Below are 24777 nucleotides of genomic sequence, written 5' to 3'. Positions count from 1 at the left end.
CTACAAAGACTGACAGCTGGAAAAACAGTGTGAAAGGAAAGCCAGAATGGCGCGAAAGGAAGTCAGAAACTGTTGGAGGGCTGGGACACAAAGCGGTGCATGACGGGACATTTTGCACATGCCAGTATGCACCGCGCTCTGTTTTTGCCTTCCCACAACACCTAGCGACAGATGATGTCGCCAGGCACCGTGGGATACATACTCACAGTGCATTGCTCATGCTGTCAATAATGGTGCTCCAAATGTGGACAGAGGGAGCAAATGTAGACTCACTTTGGCAACTTTGATTCTGTCAATTTTTTCATGTTGACATTAGTTTCATCAACAAAACTTGCCAGTGTAGACAAGCCCTTAGTCAGTTTTCCATATGGAATTATGTCAATGTTCCTCCCAATTTGGTGCTGTCTGACAAGCCAGCCTCATTTCCTTGTTCACACTTCACACTGCCACTGACCTCAATATTCTGGCAAAGGCAAATCTTTTTTGCATACAGTCCTAACGTAAGATTTTCATTTTACTTTTATTTCTCTAATGGAATTAGTAACTGCACTTTGTAGATTAGCTGCAGCAGCTGGCCTCTTTAGATTCGCTTGAGTATCCTCTCAATATACAAAGCAAGACATAATTACGCAACAAAATGCAATCCCTAGACTTGTTAGGAGTTTTTAATCATTCAGGTAACTAGCTGGGACTGAATTTTTGTTTTTTTTTGAATTGCAATTTCTGACTATTACGGAGTTGTGCAAAAATCATGTTATGAAAAATCAATCACACCTTATATTAAAGATACATTCATAAATGGTTTATAAAGGGTTAATAAATGTTCACTAGATATTATAAGCATATTGCTGACATTAGCATTATGTGTTATGGATCGTCATAAGCACATCAGCAGAAGGTATGATAGACTGTTATAAGCAAACTGTGGACTCTAATAATCTGCATTTTCCCCCTTTTGACTTGAGCGGTTAGCACAAAATTTGGGGATGTTCCAGAGAAGAAAAAAGAGCATTTCTTTAAGCAATCCTATTTATTTACAAAGTCCTGTTTCCCTGAATACAGTAGGAATGAAACAGGAGAAGATAGTTTTTTACTTGTAAGTCCCAAGCCTCCTTCAGCCAGCACTAAGCCCAAAAATTCTTTCTATGCTTTTTCTCAGGGTCAGACTCTCACAGTGCTTCTCCAAGCTGTGTCCTGGACTTTTTGCTCCTTCTGACATCTTTCTCCCCATTTTTCTCTCTCTCACATCCCCACCCGCCCACCCCCTCCAAAAAATACCCTATGAAGACCTTCGACCCACACAGTTCAGATTCCTGAGAGGCCTCAGTGTGCCTTTGTTTTGGGCTGCGATATGTGCCTATGGGTTGATCTACACTGAAAATTTACATTGGCATAGCTACATCTCTCAGAGGTGTGAAAAATCCACACCCCCAAGAGACGTAGCTATGCCGACCTAGCTACTGCCTCTCAGGGAGACGGATTAACTGCAGCGATGGGAGAACCCCTCCCATCACTGTAAGGAGTGTCTACACTGAAGCTCTGCCAGCTATAGCATTTTGAGTGTATCTTTAGCCAGTATTTTGGCTGGTGGCCCCTATTGTTTCAGCTACCTGGTTCCAAAAAGTAGCATAATGGCTTCTTACAAATATCTTAAATGAAGGGCAGCAGTAACACCCCCTACTTTCAATGAGATTTAACCCAGTCTATAACAATAGGAGCTGATTAACCATTTGTTAGAACACCTATTAACACTTTTAACCCTTCACAACCTATTAATAAGCGTACCCTTCATATAAAGCATGGCCATAAAATCTCTAACTCAACTGAGATTCATTGCTAAGATTTGTGAACCTTTCTAACAGTCCTGCGTTCCTTATGTGGTTAAGTGCTGAAACCAGGCAAAATGTTTGGTTTTGACATGACACTCAATTTCATCTAAGCTTTTCTTTGAGTTTCTGGGTTTATTTGAACCCAACAGTTAGGAAGCAACAACTCCTGTGAATCACAGCCAAAGAAAAGGTTCACATGAAACCACGCAAACTGCAACCACTGAGGGCTAAATTCTACCACTGTTACCAATGTTGAGGCATATCTTATTCCATGACTAATCCCACTGAAATCAGTGAGACTACTTGCAGAATAAGGTACTGCTCGACATGAGTAAGGCCTCATCTACACTTATGGTGATATGTAAGGTACCTGTAGCTACACGCCACGGTGAAAAGCTGGCTGTGTTCACACTGATGTACAGCTACATATGGCAGTGAAAGGCTCTGGGAGGGGGAAGCCACAAAGGAAAGGTTCCAGCAGCTCCCTGCAGCAGGGGAAGGACCAGCAGCAAGAAGCTGCCGGACCCTTTCTCCACTGTTTCCCAGCTGATAGACCCTTTCACTGCAGCAAGGAAAGGCTCTGGCAGCAGGACACTACACTGATTCAAGGTGGCTTCTCTGAAATTTATTGCTCAGCTACTAGTCAGTGGCTGCCAAACACAGCATCCTCACTTACACAAATCAGCCCAATCGCACATCCAGAGGAAAGTGCAGACACCACACACAGTTTAGACCCACGCTCCTCACAACTGGACACCACCAGAGAGAAGCATGAGGTGCACCTGAACCAGGCCTGTAAGGATCCGCTCCACCCCACCACTGCATTTTCTCAAAAACTAAATCAAATCATGGATCACACATTTTGTTTCAAATCAACTAGACCTTAAATACTTTTTAAAAAGACAAACAGGTTTAAAACATCACACAACTGCATGTGTTAATACTCTATTGCATTTTGACCTTAATCTACAGAGTTTAAAATAACTATAATGAAGTCCATAGGGAGTGATTCTTTTATGTTCCAAAATTGCCATAACTTTAGTATAAGACTTAGTGTCTTGCCTTTATATGCACTCTTCAGGAAATTATTAGAAACAAACACAAGTTAAATAACATATTCAGTAACTTCTTAATACCTATCATGGGGCATTCTATTGTTAGTAATTCAAAACCATAATCCTGCCTCCTACTTATATTTGACAGACAGGGAAATAGTAAAAAATTGGGTTGAACTCTTAAATTATTGGAAAGGTTTCCATGCCAACCATGAGAGTTTGGAACATTTAGTTCACTTCTCTTTAAAAATAACCATTCTGTATATTCAGTAAAGGCTTAGCGATAGTGGATCTCTCCTTTCCAAACCATTTCTAATGGCTAGAAAACTGGCTCACTCCCCACATTGAAAAAACCTACAGGAGCAGACCAGAAAAGCAGGAAACTGAAGTGGCTCTTGGCTCAATGTGGTTCCGCTGGCCCCTTTCTCTCTGGCAGCATGATTCCTGCAGGAGCCATGCTGCCATTGACTAGTTCTACCCTGTGGATGCTACGCAGTGAGCCATAGTGTATATCTACACTTGGAGATGGGGGTGTGATTCACAGTTTGAGAAGACATACTCAAAGAGAGGAGTGGTAGATACGCTGGAGGGGAGGGATAGGATACAGAAGGACCTAGACAAATTGGAGGATTGGGCCAAAAGAAATCTGATGAGGTTCAATAAGGATAAGTGCAGGGTCCTACACTTAGGATGGAAGAATCCAATGCACCGCTACAGACTAGGGACCGAATGGCTAGGCAGCAGTTCTGCGGAAAAGGACCTAGGGGTGACAGTGGACGAGAAGCTGGATATGAGTCAACAGTGTGCCCTTGTTGCCAAGAAGGCCAATGGCATTTTGGGATGTATAAGTAGGGGCATAGCCAGCAGATCGAGGGATGTGATCGTTCCCCTCTATTTGACACTGGTGAGGCCTCATCTGGAGTACTGTGTCCAGTTTTGGGCCCCACACTACAAGAAGGATGTGGATAAATTGGAGAGAGTCCAGCGAAGGGCAACAAAAATGATTAGGGGTCTAGAGCACATGACTTATGAGGAGAGGCTGAGGGAGCTGGGATTGTTTAGTCTGCAGAAGAGAAGAATGAGGGGGGATTTGATAGCTGCTTTCAACTACCTGAAAGGGGGTTCCAAAGAGGATGGCTCTAGACTGTTCTCAATGGTAGCAGATGACAGAACGAGGAGTAATGGTCTCAAGTTGCAATGGGGGAGGTTTAGATTGGATATTAGGAAAAACTTTTTCACTAAGAGGGTGGTGAAACACTGGAATGCGTTACCTAGGGAGGTGGTAGAATCTCCTTCCTTAGAGGTTTTTAAGGTCAGGCTTGACAAAGCCCTGGCTGGGATGATTTAACTGGGAATTGGTCCTGCTTCGAGCAGGGGGTTGGACTAGATGACCTTCTGGGGTCCCTTCCAACCCTGATATTCTATGATTCTATGATTCTATGATACCCATGCTAAAAGAAAAGGAGTACTTGTGGCACCTTAGAGACTAACAAATTTATTTCTGATTGAGCAAGTGTGCTAAAAATAGAGTGTAGCTATGGGCAGTGGCAGGAGGGGCTAAGCTAACTCAAGTGTGTCTCCTCAAACTGGCAATCACACACCCCGGCTCTAGTGTCTTCTCATAGACTCAGACTTTAAGACCAGGACCATCATGATCACCTAGCATGAACTCCTGCACATCTCAGGCCACACCCATTCCTGCAATAGGCCCACAACATCTGGCTGAGTTCCTAAAGTCCTCTAATCTTGGTTTTAAAACATCAAGTTACACACAACCCACCTTTTACTCTATTTCAAACCAGAAAATGACCCAAGTTCCATGCTGCAGAAGAAGGCAAAACCTGCCCCTGGGTCTCTGGCAATCTGACCTGGGGGGATTTCTTTCATGACCCCAAATATGGCAACCAGTTGGACCCTGAGGATGTGGATGAGACTCAGCAGACAGACAGACATCTGGGAAAGAACTCTCTGCAGTAACTCTGAACCCTCCCATCTCCAGCCACTGGAGATATTTGCTAACTGTAGTTGCCGATTGCCTACCACGGCGTATGGCCATCTCATCATACCATCTGTCAAGGTTCCTCCCCCACTCTGAACTCTAGGGTACAGATGTGGGGACCTGCATGAAAAACCTCCTAAGCTTATCTTTACCAGCTTAGGTCAAAACTTCCCCAAGGTACAAAGTATTCCACCCTTTTGTCCTTGGATTGGCCGCTACCACCACCAAACAAATACTGGTTACTGGGGAAGAGCTGTTTGGACACGTCTTTCCCCCAAAAATACTTCCCAAAACCTTGCACCCCACTTCCTGGACAAGGTTTGGTAAAAAGCCTCACCAATTTGCCTAGGTGACTACAGACCCAGACCCTTGGATCTGAGAACAATGAAAAAGCATTCAGTTTTCTTACAAAAAGACTTTTAATAGAAATAGAAGTAAATAGAAATAATAAAAAAAAAATCCCCCCTGTAAAGTCAGGATGGTAGATACCTTACAGGGTAATTAGATTCAAAACATAGAGAACCCCTCTAGGCAAAAACCTTAAGTTACAAAAAAGATACACAGACAGAAATAGTTATTCTATTCAGCACAATTCTTTTCTCAGCCATTTAAAGAAATCATAATCTAACACGTACCTAGCTAGATTACTTACTAAAAGTTCTAAGGATCATTCCTGGTCTATCCCCGGCAAAGACAAAATATAGACAGACCCACATACCCTTTGTTTCTCTCCCTCCTCCCAGCTTTTGAAAGTATCTTGTCTCCTCATTGGTCATTTTGGTCAGGTGCCAGCGAGGTTACCTTTAGCTTCTTAACCCTTTACAGGTGAGAGGAGATTTCCTCTGGCCAGGAGGGATTTTAAAGGGGTTTACCCTTCCCTTTATATTTATGACACCATCAAACTCAGTCTTGAAACAGGTTCAGTGTTTTGCCCCCACTACTCCCTTTGGAAGGCTGATCTAGAACTTCACTCTTCTGATGGCTAGAAACCTTCATCTAATTTCAAGCCTAATCTTGTTGGTGGCCAATTTATATTCATTTGTTCTTGTGCCAACATTGGCCCTTAACTTAAAGAAGTTCTCTCCCTTTTTGGTGTTTATCCCTCTGATGTATTTAAAGAGAGCAATTGTATCTCCCTCAACCTTTCTTTGTGAGACTAAACAAGCCAAGCTCCTTAAGTCTCCTCTCCTAAGAGAGATTCTCCATTCCTTTGATCATCCTAGTTGCCATTCTCTGCACCTGTTCCAGTTTGAATTCAGCTTTCTCAAATATGGGAGACCAAGTCCTGCTCCCAAAGCCCCAGGGAACCTGAGGGAAGGGGCTTCTACAGGTTGCAAGGGAGAGTGGATAGTGAAGGCTCAGAGGCAGCTTTTCTCACTACAGCTGGTCAGAATATCTGTGGTGAAATAAAGTTTTTCTGTTTTGTTGAAGCTGAAAGTTTTTGGAGGCATCAGTATCAACAGAGTTTTCATCAGCGCAGGGAGTGACAGAGCCTCTCTCTTGCACTGTATTGTCCAGTGATTAGGGCCCTGGGATGTGAGAGACCCAGATTCATGTCCCTGCTCTGCCTGATATAGAGTGATCTGGGATGAAAAATTCTGATTTGAAGTAGGCAGAGCATGGTCTTGAACCTTGGTGTCCCACATCTCCAGGTGATGCCCTAACCACTATGTCACATTCACACCCTGCTGTTTCCTGAATCAAAAAGCTCAGGTTTTGGTTAAAAGATGGACACTTTGCTGGCTTGGAGCCACAATACATAGGGTGTGGGGATGGAGGCGAGCTGAGTAACTTAACAGAGGGGGTGAGGGGGAAATGCTCTTGGGAGAGCTATTTTTACTTTGTTTCAGCTGCAGGTTTTAAAATCCAATTTGGACTGTCTTGAGCTAGATGATGAAGCCTGGGCAGATTACTACTGGGATGTTTGATGAAAGAAGTGAGTTTTGAAGAAGGAGAGTGAATATCACCAACTGGCACAGGAAGGGGGGGAAACGGTTTAAGACACCCAGGGAAAAGGTCATGGAGTTGTGAACTCAAGGAGAGAAGGGGGGTATCAAGGTGTAAAAAGATAGAGCATAAGATGAGCAAGAGGATATAGTAGGAGACAAAGGCAGAGATGGTGGGAGGAATTAGCAAAAAGCTTGATGTTGAAGATGAGGTATTTATGAAAAAGGAGGCTGAAAGCCTCCAAGGGAGAAGAGACGTGATCAGAGTCATTGGAGCTCTCCTTAAGTGTACAATGCAGGTGTTTGTTTTCCCTTTGTACAGCCTCAGAAAGGTCTCCAACATACACCTATTTGCAGACTTTTAATGTAGTTAAACTCAAAACTCTTTCCAGTAACACTCCAGACACAGCCACAAGTAGGAGTGGAAGCCTCCTGTGATACTGGAGCAGTCCCTAAACAAGTCCATCCACGATTCCTCCCAGTGAAATAGGAGATCAGGGCATGATCACTTGCTCCCAAGATCTCAAGCAATTTCAAATGGGGGTTGAACTGCTAATACTGCACCTCCCTTCTCCAAGAATGAGTTTTCCCCAAGATTTCTCACTCCCAATGGGTTGGCCCAGGTCCTCTCAACCCAAAGATCTCCTGCACTTCCAGAGACTGGCTGGCTGAGGGTGCAGGTTGGACTTTTATCTGTTTTGTTATCCCTGGCCTCCATTTACTGGCTCCAGGATTTACCCTTAAATCCCCATATCACCACAAGACTGGGCTCCATGTGTCAGATTATTTAATTAAATCCCATATGTAAGAGGGAATAAAGATTCTAAAAATCAATTTCAGCTCCTCTGAATATAGAATTAGGGACTCCTGCAAGTATCTAATGAGTATTAATTAGAGATTGCAATGCACTTTGAAGATATAACGAAATGCTGAAGAGATACAGATTTCAGAGTAACAGCCGTGTTAGTCTGTATTCGCAAAAAGAAAAGGAGTACTTGTGGCACCTTAGAGACTAACCAATTTATTTGAGCATAGGCTTTCGTGAGCTACAGCTCGAAGTGAGCTGTAGCTCACGAAAGCTTATGCTCAGATAAATTGGTTAGTCTCTAAGGTGCCACAAGTACTCCTTTTCTTTTTGAAGAGATACAATACACACAAATTAACAACGTTCATTACTTTTCTTATTTCCCTTTAACATTAACAGTAAAAACCCAAAGGTCACATTTGAAACCACTACCACAGACAAGAAAGCAGGTGGTGATCAAGGATAGATTTTAACTTTAGCTAAAAATGAGATCTCTATTAACACATATGTTAACCCTTTATGCTTAATCTGTCCCAGTTTGTATTCAGCTCAAACACTCGGGTTTCCTTTCCCCAACCTGAAGAAGAGCTCTGTGAGGCTTGAAAGCTTGTCTCTCCCACAACAAAAGTTGGTCCAATAAAAGATATTACCTGACCTATCTTGGTTTATCTCCAGTAATAGTCAGACTAGATATGGTCCTGAGCCAAAACCCTACATCCAAAACAACCTCCTCCCTTCCTTCAACTATGTGAGGTATGGAACTCAATCCAAATGTTATGGCTTAAGACCATTCCAACATTTTTTGGTTTGCTAGCAATTCCAGAAAGACAGAAATACAGAAGCTAGCTTGCTTTGGGTAAAATGAAACATGCTGACCCTCGCCTTCCAAGCACACATCAGTAGACGACTAGCTAATGAGTAGCTTTTGTAAAGTTTAAAAAGAAGAACTTAACCATTTATTTGAAAGTTAGGCGGTTTCAGTTTGTCACTGGTAGTTCTCATTCAGCACTTTCCTGCAGATCACTAGCATGCAACTAATGGAGCAATGTCAAGACTAAGGGCATGTCTACGCTTGCCATTTAAAGTGGAAAAAGTCCCTTTTTTGCACAAAAACCATGGGAGCATCTAAACTTGCCAATGACTTTTTGCAGTGAAACTCAGAAGTTTCACCGCAAAAAGAAAACCACCTCCACGAGAGGCGTACAGCTCTTACCGGTGATGCTTTTGCGGTGATATGCAAGTGAAGACCCATTCTTCCTGTTTACAGAGCTTTTAGCCTCCGCAGGATATCCCACAGTGCCTAAGTGACCACTCTGGCCAGCAGCCCTGCTGCCAGATAAACAGACATCCACTCCTCCCCCTGTAAAGCCCCGGGAACCTTGAAACTCCCCTTCCTGTTTTCTTGGCAAGTGCTCACTTATGATCTGGCCAGGTGACAATTCCTGCTCCACGGAGCAAACAATCCCCTGCTTAGAGCAATGCTGAGCTACAGGAGCTAATCAGTGTTTGGGGAGAGGAGGCTGTACAGGGACCCAAGATGCCCCACAATCACACACCCCCTTCCCACAAGACCCATCATCAAAATGGAGAGAGCTGCACTGTGGGATAATTGCCCTCAGTGCACTGCTCTCATCCGCGATGGAAGTGCTGCAAATGTAAACACTCTCTGATGTCTGTGGAAGTAAGTGAGTACACAAACCAGTGCTTTTCTTTCAACGGTTCACTATCACCAATGAAACTTACAGCGCAAAAACTCTGCAAGTGTAGACATACCCATACAATATCAAGACTCAGTGTTTGATAAACCAAATCCCTGGAGATCTAGCAAAAGTTCAAAGTCTTAACTTTGAAAGGGCCTCTAATCATTTCTGTACTTAATGATCCTAAAACAAGAACAGCAGTGACTTTTTCTAGCACATAGTCTTTCAAAACAAAGACCAGACACTTATGGTAGATTGAAAAGAAAAAGAAAGAAAGAAAAATAGCATACTAAGAAAATAATGGTCTTCTCTAATGCAGACTTTTGATATATGCCAAGAGGGTATCCATGATCCCCATAAAAATAATTATGTTCCTCAAAAGGAAAATTATGAAAACATTTGTACACCCATCCAAATTCAGGATTAGCACCCAAAACATATTCTGGAATGTCCAGGAAACAATCATCTAACAGAAAAGCAGGAATTTTCTGGATTAGGATCCATTTTAGAAGCACGAGACGCAAACTGTACATGGTTGAGAAACAAGATATTTGTCCCCTTACAGATTTAAGACACTTGAGTAATTTGCAATTTTTTGTTTAAGATTATTTATGTTTTTGATTAAAAAGAAAAACATAGTTATGCAACTAATAGCTGCAATTATACAAAATATTTTACCTAATTATTACACTTCCAGATATGCAGCTCTGCTCTCACAAGGAGTGACTGTGCTAGGATTTAAATAAAACAAATGAAAAAGTGGAAGAGGATTAAAGACATGGCCATTGCTTATTTTGTCTTTTCTCCAATTCTCTGAGAAAAGTATGGACTGCAAGGTTTTCCCTAGGGCCAGATTTTCAAAGTCAGAAACACGAAATTGAACTCCTGTCTTATGCACATAAACACCCATTCATGCAAAGTGGCCATGCATATGTGCAGATCCCAGAGTGTGTGTGCAGACTGGGTCTCTGCAAATATAGGTTTGGTGCCAAATATAGGTCTCCAGTTATGCAAGCCTAACTGAAAAAATCTGATCCACTCTGTATTATTGCCATTCAAAACTCAGTCAGTCCCTAGCAAATAATATTTTAAAAATATATATTATTTATTTGTATTTCAGCAGCACCTAGGAGCAGCAGTCCTTTACCACTGTGCTAGTTGCTGTACAAACACAGAATAAAAAGGTGGTCCCTGTCCCAGAGAGATCACAATCATGTTCTTTTTTGTCTTTAGGGTGCTCTTAGATCACATTTTCAAGCTTTTCTCCACAACCATGAGGACTATAAGTGTACCTCTTTTTAAAATGAAAACTTAGATTTTCACCTAATCATCTGCCTCCAGGAGCTGGGGATTTAAGAAAAAAAACAAATATGGCAAGACTTGTGATAAAACATGTTGCCAGCTCTCTCATTATGTCAAATATGACAAAAGAGTGCTAATAAGTACTGTAGTTTGCATTTGTGGAGGGCTTGATTAGCCCCTGGGTTACAACTGTTTTATTTAACTCATATGGCCTAGGCCAAAGCCCACTGAAATCTATCGGAGTCTTCCTTGACTTCAGTGGATTTTGCTTTTAACACTTCACTGTGGGCCCAATGCAATCAATAAAAATTATTCAAACTCCAGTGAAATTACACACCAGTTGCAAGGTTATTGACTTTCCTAAATACAGCTCTCAAATAAACATGAAAATAAATCTTTAGTGGGGGGCTGGAGTGAAAATTTCTACTTTAATTCAATTTCCTTTCTGTCCAGATAAGATATGTCAGTGTTTTAATTTGGTGTGTAAAGTGTCTTGTAACAGTTTACACCTACCCCTGAAAGATATATTTGGAGGACACAGTTTTAGAGTAACAATTCAAAGTGAAATGAAGTATAGTAACATTCCTTCCAATTAGTGACAGCCTCCCAGGAAGTGGTGTTGCAATGGCTGAGCAGGGGCTCAGAAGATACTTAGTACAAAATTTCAAGGGTGCTCCTAAATGTTCCTGCTTAGGCATCTACAACATTACCTTTCTACTCTTGCATTAGCCTTGCCAGTATTTTCTTTATCTATGATGTGTAAGATGAACTATGAATGAGCTGTGAATTTTTCAGATCTTGGCACATGGGAAAGTCCACATGTCATCCCACATATGATCTCAGTATTGTAGTTTATGCAGGGATTAATTGACAAGCATTGTTGAAGTAATAAGGAAGATATGGTACATTTATCTATCTATCATGCTTCACTGTGCAGACTATGGGCCCTGACCCTTTACTGATACAGCTAGCCGTTGCTCCCAAGAATAGTTCTATTGACTTCAGTGGGACCATTCACGTGGTTAAGGGTTTGCATGACTGGACCTTTCAGTGGCATCATTCAACTATGGTGTCAGTGAACTTGGGGATCAGATCTGGGGATAAACCACGGTAAATGACTACAATTTCTGTTGGGTACTAAGGAACGTTTGAAATTTTGTACTTAGTGTTTTCTGAGCCTCTGGGTTTACTTTTTTTTTTTTAAACTTTAAATGCTGCATATTTTCTAATGAATCTTGCTTTGGGGTTGGACAGGACTAACAAAACTAGAAAGTTTGGCCACCAGCCCTCCCATCCTCCAGCTTCTCTCAGATTGTGCTTTACTTTTAGGCACTTGATTCCATAAAGTAGGGAATAGACTTTTCTGAGAAGAATGTCCATGTATAAACATGGTAACAGGGGTTAGATGCAGCAATGACTTTTATAAACAATTATCTTATTCCAAGCCAGTGCAGCTGATTGATTTGACTCGTATATTAACTTTTCATGTCCCTGTTTACATTTGACAAGAAATGTATTCCTCCTATGAAAGTTATTGGGTGTATGAGAACTGATGAGAAACTCAAAATGAATCCTTCAACCCAAAGAACTTCTTTCAGCATTTCAATCTGCCAAAAATTTTTGAAACATTTTCATTCCGCTTGACCTGGAAAAAATAGATATCTTTTGGACATGCAACAAAACCAAATGTTCAGTCATTCACACAGCCCTACTCACCAAATACTTGCCCCAAATCTACCTGACTGCTGGTTATTTTGACTTTGTTCATTATGACACCAATGACTGGTTCAGGACAGCAACATTACTTAAAAATAATTAAAACAGTTTTCACAAGTTTTTGACAAGTGGCTTTGGGTTAATGCTTATTCCACACCTTGAAAATATAATGTTTTTAAAATAAAGTTGTCTGGCATTGCAGGTGAGAAATATACGGACTAGAAACCCAGAAGGGAATGGGAAGGAAGCAAAAGGCACATGAAGGGTGGCTTAGGATACAAGAAATGGGATTAGGCACTGGCTCCTAAACTTTACTGGTTCATGAACCACCTTCTTAAAAAATTGTTGTGAAGTGAATGAATTGAACATCAAGCTCACAGACCCAGTTTGGGAACCCCTGGATTAGAGGTTACACTTTATATTAAGGTTCTATTTCTAAAGAGTTTATAAAAGGATAATAAATGATTAACAGACATTTTACTAAATGGTAAATCTATAGTGATAGATAGTTACAGAACCCAACAGGTTTTATGCACCAGTGGCTTACAAACATCTATAAGAACTTCTACTGATGCATTTATAACCATCTGTAACACATTACACAAAACTTTCAAAAGCGCTTAAGTGACTTAGGAACCTACATCCCATTTCCCCACCTGTTAGTGAGACAGGATCATAAATCACTTAGTCTGAAAATTCTGTACCATGCTTATAACAGCCATTATTCATTTATTAATCCTTTATAAGCTATTTATAACTGTACTTTTCATATAATGTGACAGATAAGAGATACTGAGGGTAGTTGATTTTGTAACCATATATTATAAAAATATTTGATCCGGCAAACTTAAATTAACACCAAGCATATGTGCAGCACATAGAAGTAAATGGGAATACTCACAGTGCATAAAGTTCAACAGAGTCATGTTTTCAGGATCAGGGCCTATTATCAATCCTGGGGTTCTGGTGGCTATGAACAAAGTGCCCAGGCTTTGCTTTTGTAATGTATGATGTCACCAGATTCTCTGGAATTAAAGCCTTATATGAGGCATATATAGGTAAAGGATGCTGATTTTATACTGTAAATCACATGCATCATTTTCTCTTATGCAAAGTACTCTATTGAGGAAGGAACAATCAGTTGCACACATACAAAATGGGGAGTGACTGCCTAGGAAGGAGTACTGCGGAAAGGGATCTGGGAGTCATAGTGGATCACAAGCTAAATGTAAGTCAACAGTAGAACACTGTTGCAAAAAAAGGGAACATCATTCTGGTATGTATTAGCAGGAGTGTTGTAAGCAAGACACGAGAAGTAATTCTTCTGTTCTACTCCACGCTGATTTAGGCCTCAACTGGAGTATTGTGTCCAGTTCTGGGCACCATATTTCAGGAAAATTGTGGACAAATTGGAGAAAGTCCAGAGAAGAGCCACAAAAATGATTAAAGACCTAGAAAACATGACCTATGAGGGAAGATTGAAAAAATTGATTTTGTTTAGTCTGGAGAAGAGAAGACTGAGAGGGGACATGATAATAGTTTTCAAGTATATAAAAGGTTGTTACAAGGAGGAGGGAGAAAAATTGTTCTTAACCTCTGAGGATAGGAGAGGCAGCAATGGGCTTAAATTGCAGCAAGGGAGGTTTAAGTTGGACATTAGGAAAAACTTCCTGTCAGGGTGGTTAAGCACTGGAATAAATTGCCTAGGGAGATTGTGGAATCTCCATGATTGGAGATTTTTTAAGAGCAGGTGAGACAAGCACCTGTCAGGAATGGTCTAGATAATACTTTGTCCTGCCATGAGTCCAGGGGATTGGACTAAATGACCTCTTGAGGTCCCTTCCAGTCCTATGATTCTACAGTTCTGCGTTTCTTGTAATAATTTTGCCAACAAGTTGTCCTTCTGAAACCCAAGCATAAAACAGGTTGTCTTAGACTTACATTGTAAACAGAAAAATTAAGCAGTTATTTCCAGAGATGAATCCTTGGCCTGATTCCGATCTCATGGCAGCGTGATGGAGTTACTCCAGAGTCAATGTGTACAGCTGATACAAGATCAGGAAGAGCAACTTTTCCCCTTGGTGTAAAAGTTCACTTTCAAACTGCAGTTCAGGCTGAGTTTTTACAGTGTGCACAGGAGACTTTTAAAAAACAAAAACTCTCGTCTTCCCCAGTTCATACCCTTATTCACATTTATAATTTATACTATGTTGGTTGAAAGAGGTGGCAAGAACACATTAAAATTTTATTCCTTCTTCTCCAAGTGGGACAAGACTTTTCATGACAGGATTTGTATCATTTAGCTCTGGGTCCTCTCTATATTTAATCGTTCATGCTATATTAAACATTGCTTCTTTTTCCTCTATAGAGAGCTCTGAAGAATAGACAACAGCTTTTTGGCAATGCTATTGTGGTGAAATGCTCTGACCAAGTATTAAGCAATAGCTACACTTCATGTTACTGCCTCTGTGTTTAACCCCGTGTTTAACCCCTGTGTTTATTTTAACCCCGGTAGTCTACACTGCAATTACACAGCCCTGCAGCCCAAGCCAGCTGGCACAGGCCAGCTGCAGGTTTTTAATTGCAATGTAGACATATCCATAGTAAGAGAGAGTCCCAGAGCTTGCCGTCTAAATAGAAACAGCAGACAAAGGGTGTAAGGGGAAATCAATCCAACTTTTACACACACAACTAATTCCATTGAAGATAACAGGACTAGTCACATGTGTAAATGTCCACAGCCCTTGCCACAATTCAGTATTGTCATGAGAGTTGCCTGTTCAATGAGATTTTTAGGGATAATCTTTCTGCCTACAAAATTCTTGCAGCTTGTCCTTTTCTTTTATCTGACTGAGAAATACAAAAATTACATAGTTCTAATACAGCCTATTAAGCAGTACAATCTCCCTAGAGACAACTTGGGAAATTCTATGGAAAAATCAATTAAAACTGTATCATAATACATGTTGCTTCATGCAGAGAAATTTGGTATTATGGTAATACCTAGAGTCTTCAGTACGTAGGCATTGTACAAAATCCATAAGAGACAGTCCCTTCCCTGAAGAGTTTACCGTCTACAGACAACACAGACAAGAGGGGGTGAGGGAACACACAACCTCCCAAGAATTGTTTTGCACAGAATCTCACATGCACTATCCGATTCTTCCTCCACTGAAGTCAACGAAACCAGTATCAGTCCCAAACAACATTTTTCACAAGTCATCACAAACTCTGTACCATAGCAGTTCCCACATATTAGCGACTTATAAGACAATTCATACTTGTCTGTTATGCTAGCAGCTGTTTCCTTTGGAGGTAAGAGAAAATCGGTTATATTTATATTGGTCTGAGGTTTGGTAAAAACTTGTTTTCAGAAACCTAAGTATTGGGCCCAATTTCAGTTGGCAACAAACTAAAACCAACAGAGCTCAGAGTATATTCTCTGTCCTACTAACTCAACTAGATACCTATTGCAAGGATGAAATATGAAAAAAGGATGAAAAGGATACAAAAATTTCTGTATTATTGAATGCCTCAGTGTATACTGAATTAGCCATTTCCTGCCAGGGCTGGCATCACCGATGTCCCAGACCAGGAAAAACTGAATGTCATTAACCTGAATAGCTTTCCATTCAAATGGGAGCACCTTTGAGCAATGGGACCACTGTAGCCTACAAGAAAACCAGTTCCACCCAGGTTGCCTGCCAGAGGCTGAAGCGGTGGAAAATTGCTAGCAAAAAAAAGAAACAACCCATTTTAAAAGTGCATTAAACTAAACAGGAAGAAGGCCCTCTTATTCTGGAAAAAAAGTATCCAACATGGAGTTAATCAGAAACAAGTCCATGTGTATACAAGCCCTCCAAACTGACACTTAATAACGCAGTCTCTGGGAGATTGAGAGAACACAAAGGGGACATCTCTCTGAGCTGGGAAACGTTTTGACTGCTGGATCCAAGCAAGCTGAGGGGAGGTTGTTGCAGGAATCAGAGGGGGCTTCATGATCAGGAAGAGAAGACTGAGCCAGAGAAGTGAGATCCAGAAGAGAGGACCTGGGACCCCTGAGGGCACTGACCAAAACCCATAGAATGTTAAAGAATGGTGAGGACTCTGAGGGAGGGAATTGCATACTGGCATTTCTGATTTTTCCTAGATCAATGTATCTCCTGTGCTTTGTCTATGAGTAATGAATTATTGATTTAGAAATTCCTCTGCAAAGTGTGTGTCTTACTTCAACTGTCATGTTCCCAGAAGGGTTAAAATATAAATCAGAGTACCTATGGGGGTGGAGCTTTGGTGACGGTGTATTGGAGGGTCGCACTGGTCCTGGAGCCCATTCCTTCGAAGTGACACCAGACAAGGTCTGTGCCCAGAAAGTATCTCTGAGAGGCCAGAGGCTGGAGCCTGTCAGAACCAGAGGAGTGTAGAAACACATAGATCCAGCACAAAAGTCCAAACACAGCTGCTTGGTGAGCAGCCACAAGGGGGAGCTCAGCCAGGACTGACTATTTTCTTGCCATTTTTTATTTTGTTTCTTTTTCCCTCTGATTCACTAACTGTTTTTCAAATTCTTAAAGTGGTTCATGAATCATTCAGCCTCAGTAGAAATGAATAATAATGAGTCCATTTACATTGTGTTCAGTATGCAACTAATTACCTGAAAATGACTGCCTGGTATTGCATCAAGGATTGTCTCATTAGCATTCAGTGCTGCTGTTATAGCAGAAAGGAGGAAAGAAAAGAAGAGGAAAAAGGGGAGTAGAGAGCAGAAAATCATTTTTTTACTGTGCTTTGGGCTGCTCATTAACCCTTTCCCACAAATACACCAAATGGTATGTACGATACCATGTCTTGCAGGAGGCATGATAGAGGTTGCAGAATGAATGGTGTAGAGAAAGTAAGTCCAATGCTCTATTTATCTTCTCTCAAATTATAAGAGCAAGAGGAAATGCAATGAAAATTAAGGGCACCACATTTAAATCCTACATAAGGAGATATGGGTAAAAAAAAAATAACTTGTGAAATTCATTGCCATAAATTACCACTGAAGCCAAGAATTTGGTTTATGCAGCAGAGGAAACCTACCTATTAAGCAGTCTCTTGCAAGCTCCACTCAAGGTCCAAATACAGTAGTAATATAGTGTCTTACCACAAAAACTGCACAACATTGCTATTTCTTTATTTGTATTACAGTCATGCTTAGAAGCCTCCGTTAGGGATTGGGTCCCACTGTGTTAGGCACTGTACATGCATAGAATGAAAAGATGGTCCTTGCCCAAAAGAGTTAATTCTGCTTTACAGAGTAATTGCATAAAAAAGTTGCTCAGTGGAACATTTAAGGCTTATAGAATAATTGACCAACAACCATTATATCAGTTTTACAGTGGATTAGTTGCATTAACATAAAATCCTTGAAACTATGGAGTAAACTGGCATTAAAAATGTACTACTATTTATAGGATGGGATTTTCAAAAGTGCTTAAGTGACTTAGGAGCACAAGCCCCGTTATCAGTCAATGGGACATGTGCTCCCCTTGTCACTTAGGTGCTTTTGAAAATCCTACCTTATAATCATAAGAAAGCAAGCTGGCCACTATAGTGCTATGATCATTGTGCCATCCAGGAAATCTTGTATTGATGTCTATGGGTTGTGCAATCTTTCTGAATCAATCAATCTACTGCAAATGAGCTAAATTAAGGCTGATTAACTGGGAACAAAAGAAATACTGTTTGGAATCTTCATAAAAAAGCATTTAACTGGACTAACACTAATATATGCAGTTGTGTATAGAATTAAGTAGGAAAGAATGAATACCTTTTACTGTGCATTCTCAATGAGTCCTTTGGCATAAGGTTTCTCTGCCACAAGGATGATACAAACTAGCTCCTATCTTCACTGAAGTCCTTGACCACCACAATAAACACAACCCTATTAAGAGAAGCAATTCAGTTTAATATGCAAAATCATGTGGCTCCCAAAACCAGCCTTCCAGAAAGAATGCAATTTGTTCAGAGCATATATTTGCATTGTATCTGAAACAGATAATCTGAAATATTCCAATGTATTGTGATGGTCTGACTCACATAACAATGCTATCTGCAATTAGTCCTTAAGCATAGAGTTTAAAACCATGTATATATATAATTTTTATAACTAAGAAACTTTAAACACACTGCGGCACTAAGGTATGCAGCATATTGATAGTTGTAGCAGATTATTGCCCAATTCTAGACAGTATTTAAATTGTTGCTTAATTTACAGCACACCAGTAGTAAATTTCTGTATGTCTTCCTAGGTACTTCCATGGCACTTGTCACCACCGTATCTGAGTGCTTCAAAATTATTCATGAATCTTATTCTCACAATAAGCATGTTAGGTAGGGAGCTATTATACCCATTTTACAGATGGGAACTGACCACTGAGATATTAAGGGTAAAATTTTCACAAGTACCTAAATCTCATTTTCAAAAGTGATGTAGGCATTTAAGAGCTAAAGTCTCACTGAAAGTCAATAGGACTTAGGCTACTAATTCACATGGGGTAATATTTTCAAAAACACCAACTGTCTTGCCCAAGGCCAGACAGGAAGTCTATGAGCAAGTTTAGGATTTGAACCCCAATTTCCTGGTTTAGCGCAGTGATTTATCCTGCCTCCCATTGACAATACTCCCATTGGCTTCATGTGCTGAAAATTAAATACCTGCTTAAGTTCTCTGCAGAATTGGGACCTAACCAAAGTCCAGAAAGAGAGCTGGTTCCCCTACAATCATAAAAATGATACCACCAAAGATACTCTGAAAGTAAGTTACTGAATCACAACCCAAATGACAAACACTACGGACAGACAAATGATACATCAATGTTTTATTTGCTTAAAGAAAATGTAGACATAGACAATCCCATCTTTTCATACTACTTGCCAGAGAGATTTGGCAACACAAAAAGGGACAACTCGAGTGCTTTCATTTCACTGCTACCTTTTGCTCTTTTCCCATTTCAATTCTGTGCCAATTTCCTGTTTGGTAGCTCTTAGAAACATCTCTCCCCAGCTTAGAGATAAGAATTCATTCTTTCTGAACTACCAAACCACAAAAGTGAAAAATGGTAAAGGCCTCCTAAATCATCCACTACACATCTCTATATGTGCAGGATTGTTCCCTCCAGTATAATCACTACTGTTTTGTCTAGTCTCATTTTCAATGCCACAATCACTTCTCTAGGACTGCTTTAATTAGTAAGAAGCAGAATCTAGCCCATATTGTGGCTATTATCACAGAGAACAGTTGTTTGGAGGAGAACATGATATCTTTATGTTATAGTACATCATCTTTTGATAGCATAACTCCATTTTGGAGAGGTCTAGTCTATTTATCACAGATAAATGATGGAGTGATTTATGAAAGTATATGCTAGTTCATCATCTATTATCTAAAACTCTTCCTTCACTAATGTCATAAATATAAAGGGAAGGGTAACCACCTTTCTGTATACAGTGCTATAAAATCCCTCCTGCCCAGAGGCAAAACCCATCCACCTGTAAAGGGTTAAGAAGCTAAGATAACCTCGCTGGCACCTGACCCAAAATGACCAATGAGGGTCAAGGTACTTTCAAATCTGGACCGGGTAGGGGTGGTGAGAGCAAAGGGTTCTGTCTGTCTGTGTGATGCTTTTGCCGGGAACAGATCAGGAATGCAGCCTTACAACTCCGGTAAAGTTAGTACGTAATCTAGCTAGAAAATACGTTAGATTTTCTTTTGTTTAATGGCTGGTAAAATAAGCTGTGCTGGAGGGAATATATATTCCTGTTTTTGTGTCTTTTTGTAACTTAAGGTTTTGCGTAGAGGGATTCTCTAGGTTTTGAATCTGATTACCCTGTAAGGTTTTTACCATCTTGATTTTACAGAGTTGATTCTTTTACCTTTTCTTTAATTAAAATTCTTCTTTTAAGAACCTGATTGATTTTTCATTGCTCTTAAGATCCAAGGGTTTGGGTCTGTGTTCACCTGTACCAATTGGTGAGGATTATTATCAAGCTTTCCCCAGGAAAGGGGGTGTAGGGCTTGGGGGGATATTTTGGGGGAAGACGTCTCCAAGTGGTCTCTTTCCCTGTTCTTTGTTTAAAACGCTTGGTGGTAGCAGCATACTGTTCAAGGACAAGATAACGTTTGTACCTTGGGGAAGTTTTTAACCTAAACTGGTAAGAATAAGCTTAGGGGGTCTTTCATGCAGGTCCCCACATCTGTACCCTGGAGTTCAGAGTGCGGAAGGAACCTTGACAACTAATATTTAAAGCTTGGATGAAAATTGTTACAGAAGTGTTAAATATAAATGTACAATAACGGTAAGTAAATATAGATCAGAAAGTTTTCATTTTAGGCGATACGCAATACATAGGTTATAAAAAAAACCATTTATAATATAAATTTGAAGAGACCTTAACTGCCAATCTTAAAATGAGACACCCAAATAGAATTTTCACTAAAACATCAGAGCTTCTCTTATGTGTTGAGCTGCAGTTTTCAGTAGGAATTTTGCTATTGTATTTTAATATTCGATAGATTCTCTTAATGGAATATATGGTTACCAGACATACAGAATAGCGAATAATATGTAACTGTAAGACACAAAGAGCCTGGTGATGTGGCTAGTGGGTGTAAAAGAAGCTGCCCATTAAAACAGTAAAATATTTGGTCACAGATACCATACCAGGGACTTTTTTCATGAACCCATCTTTTTTCCTTCTTATAGGATCACAACTACAGCTGCTTGCATGATGGATCTACGTAGATACCCTCTGGATGAACAAAACTGCACACTAGAAATTGAAAGTTGTAAGTTGTGGAAGGGAGAGGGTTGACCACACTGCATCTTTGAATTGAAAATAATTCATTGGTTGAGTAAAGTCTATAGTTGGTCTACAACAGAATTCACAGCCCTATTATATTCTTATCAGTTTGGTTTGTGTATAGAAACTATATAAATGCATAATAAAATGAATAGAGTAAGATGAGCCACATTTAATTCACATTATTTTGCTGTTCCAAGACTATCAAATTTCTGTGAAGGTCTCTTGCCTAAAGGAGGGAATGCTGTGTAATGGTTAGATCAGAGTCCTGAGTCAGACCTTTTGCCTTCTCCATCACCTACTCACCATAGTATCTTATCTTGGGAAAGTCACCTCACCTCAATTTATTCATCTGAAAAAGTAACACTAATAGTAGCATTTGCAAAGCACTTTTAGAACCTCAGATGAAAGACACTATAAAAATGAGGTCCTGGATCCTATATCATTAAAGCCAATGGGAGCTTTGCCATTGACTTCAATGAGCATAGTTTCAAGCTCTGTAAGATTAAATTCTTTTTTCTCGTATCTTAATAGTTCTCTACAGATAGGAAACTCACAAAAACTCTATGGTGAGATTTAGTGAATGGCGCTTGTATACTCAACGTTGTTTAAGTCAATCCATTGTCTTCATAGAACACATTATCTCAACATATCTGATTAAAAACTTCCAAAGCAGAATATCTCAAATAGGACATTGCAGCAGTTTCTATGAAATAGTTCCAGTAGTCATATTATAACTTTTGTAAATTGACTGTAGTAATGTGTTAACCTCTTACTGTAACTAGTATTTGTTTCTACTTTTTTGTGAAACTCCCAGTGAGTGTCATAATACAGTAACTTTAACTGGAAACTTCCTTCATAACCCGCAAAGCTGCACATTATGATTGGCAGCTCTGCTACTTCAGACTTTGCAGTCCCAGCTCGCCATCTTTCTGGAACAAAATGCCATAATGACAGCTGCAGCGGCACAGGAGCGAGCAAACAGAGCTGTAAACAGGGGAGTTTGAAAGGGGAGTTTGTATTGCGGTGCTCGTTGGGGGTTTGTTTTTGCTGTGGGTGGTGGTGTTTTGGTGTGGTTTGTGTCTCCCAGATTAACAGGATTTAGGTGGGAAGGCTATGACAGATACAGAGGCAGCAGTGGGAGTGACCCATGTAGTGGAAGACACAATGAAGATGACTGGATGTGGAAGCTGCGGTATGATCCTGGAAGGGGTACCTGGAAAGATTTTCATCTGCATGAAGTGCCATCTTATAGAGCTGATGGAAGAAAAGATCCGAGGATTGGAGATGCAGGTAGAAAGTCTGACTGAGTTTAGAAGGGGGTTCGAGTGGATTATGGAGCAAAGACATGAGGAAGCGGAAGGGAAAAGCTCAGACTTGCAGATAGAAGCAGGACTGAAGAATTCTGAGGGGAGACTGCTGGGTGAAGAAAATGGACAGTGGAAGCATGTGACTAAGAGAACCAGGCAGAGGAAAAGACGGGCTAGTGAAGGAGAAATAGAGCTCAAGAACAGGTTTGCAGAGTTGGAAAATGAAGAAGGGGCTCAGCAGGTGGTCACTGAAGGTGGAAGGGCAAGGAAGAAGAGAAGAGCGGCTAGTCCTATAGGAAAAGGGGAAGAGTCAATTCAGACTACACCAAATATGAGCCCCAGGAGGATACAGGATGGGTTGAAGAGGATTACAATGGAGAATAGGAATGGAAAGAACCTGTAGCCAGAGGGAACAGGGGATAGACCGGAGAATTGCACCGTCACCAGGAAAAGGCAGGTCTACATGACTGGGGACTCCTTACTGAGAAGAATGGACAGGCCTGTAACCAGAGCTGATCCAGAGAATAGAAGGGTGTGCTGCTTTCCAGGTGCTAAGATACGGGATGTGGACCTGAGGTTGAAAAGAATCCTAAAGGGAGCGGGAAAGAATCCACTGATCGTCCTTCATGTGGGAACAAATGATACTGGTAGATTCTCGCTGGAACGTAACAAGGGAGACTATGCCAGGCTGGGGAAGACGCTTAAGGAAATCGAGGCTCAGGTGATCTTCAGTGGGATTCTGCCTGTTCCTAGGGAAGGGCAACAAAGGTGTGACAAGATCATGACTATCAACAGATGGCTCAGGCAGTGGTGGGCTATAAGGAGGGCTTTGGGATGTATGACCACTGGGAGGCATTCATGGACAGAGGATAGTTCTCTCGGGATGGACTTCATCTGAGTAGGGAAGGAAATAGACTTCAAGGATAGAGGCTGGCACAACTGATTAAGAGAGCTTTAAACTAGGAATCTGGGGGAGATGGTTGGGAGATGTCCAGGTAATCTCCACGCTGGATTTTAGCATTGAGAGGAAAGAAAACAAAGTAAGAAAAGATACAACCGTGGGTAGGAGAATGGACAAAAGGAGGAAGGGCAATGTGGATACCAGTGTAATAGGTCATACTGGCTGTAGAATGTCCGTGCCTAATCGGGTAAAGAATGTGAGCAAGGCCAAACAGCAAAAATTAAGATGTTTGTACACCAATGTGAGGAGCCTAGGTAACAAAATGGAGGAACTAGAGCTACTGGTGCAGGAAGTGAAGCCAGATATTATAGGGATAACAGAAACATGGTGGAATAGTAGTCATGACTGGACTACAGGTATTGAAGGGTATGTGCTGTTTAGGAAAGACAGAAATAAAGGTAAAGGTGGTGGAGTAGCATTGTATATCAATGATGAGGTAGAATGTAAAGAAATAAGAAGCAATGGAATGGATAAGACAGAGTCCGTCTGGGCAAAAATCACATTGGGAAAGAAAACTACTAGAGCCTCCCCTGTGGTAGTGCTTGGGGTGTGCTATAGACCGCCGGGATCTAATTTGGATATAGATAGAGCCCTCTTTAATGTTTTTGATGAAGCAAATACGAATGGAAACTGCGTGATCATGGGAGACTTTAACTTTCCAGATATAGACTGGAGGACAAGTGCTAGTAATAGTAATAGGGCTCAGATTTTTCTAGATGCAATAGCTGATGGATTCCTTCATCAAGTGGTTTCTGAACCGACAAGAGGGGATTCCATTTTAGATTTGGTTTTGGTGAGTAGTGAGGACCACATAGAAGAAATGGTTGTAGGGACAACCTTGGTTCAAGTGATCATGAGCTAATTCAGTTCAAACTGAACGGAAGGATAAACAAACATAAATCTGCGACTAGGGTTTTCGATTTCAAAAGAGCTGACTTTCAAAAATTAAGGAAAGTAGTTAGGGAAGTGGATTGGACTGAAGAACGTATGGATCTAAAGGCAGAGGAGGCCTGGGATTACTTGAAGTCAAAGCTACAGAAGCTATCAGAAGTATGCATCCCAAGAAAGGGAAAAAAATTCATAGGCAGGAGTTGTAGACCAAGCTGGATGAGCAAGCATCTTGGAGAGGTGATTAAGAAAAAAGCAGAAAGCATACAGGGAGTGGAAGATGGGAGAGATCAGCAAGGAAAGCTACCTTATTGAGGTCAGAACATGTAGGGATAAAGTGAGACAGGCTAAAAGCCAAGTAGAGTTGGACCTTGCAAAGGGAATTAAAACCAACAGTAGAAGGTTCTATAGCCATATAAATA

At 40.8% G+C, this 24777-nt stretch overlaps 1 protein-coding gene across 2 annotated transcripts in view; it reads left to right on the top strand.

Annotated features, from left to right (window-relative positions):
* Window positions 1–24777, top strand: part of GABRB1 (gamma-aminobutyric acid type A receptor subunit beta1) — a 262957-nt gene that overhangs the window by 187313 nt on the left and 50867 nt on the right. For both annotated transcript variants that reach the window (XM_074951464.1, XM_074951463.1), the window contains exon 6: window positions 21100–21182. In XM_074951464.1, the coding sequence (XP_074807565.1) occupies window positions 21100–21182 (83 nt within the window). The remainder of the gene's footprint in view (window positions 1–21099; window positions 21183–24777) is intronic.

The sequence above is a fragment of the Natator depressus genome, chromosome 4 (assembly GCF_965152275.1).
Source record: "Natator depressus isolate rNatDep1 chromosome 4, rNatDep2.hap1, whole genome shotgun sequence".
Taxonomy (NCBI): Eukaryota; Metazoa; Chordata; order Testudines; family Cheloniidae; genus Natator; species Natator depressus.
The sequence above is the reverse complement of the archived record's forward strand: the minus strand, read 5'-3'. Positions and strand labels throughout refer to the sequence as shown.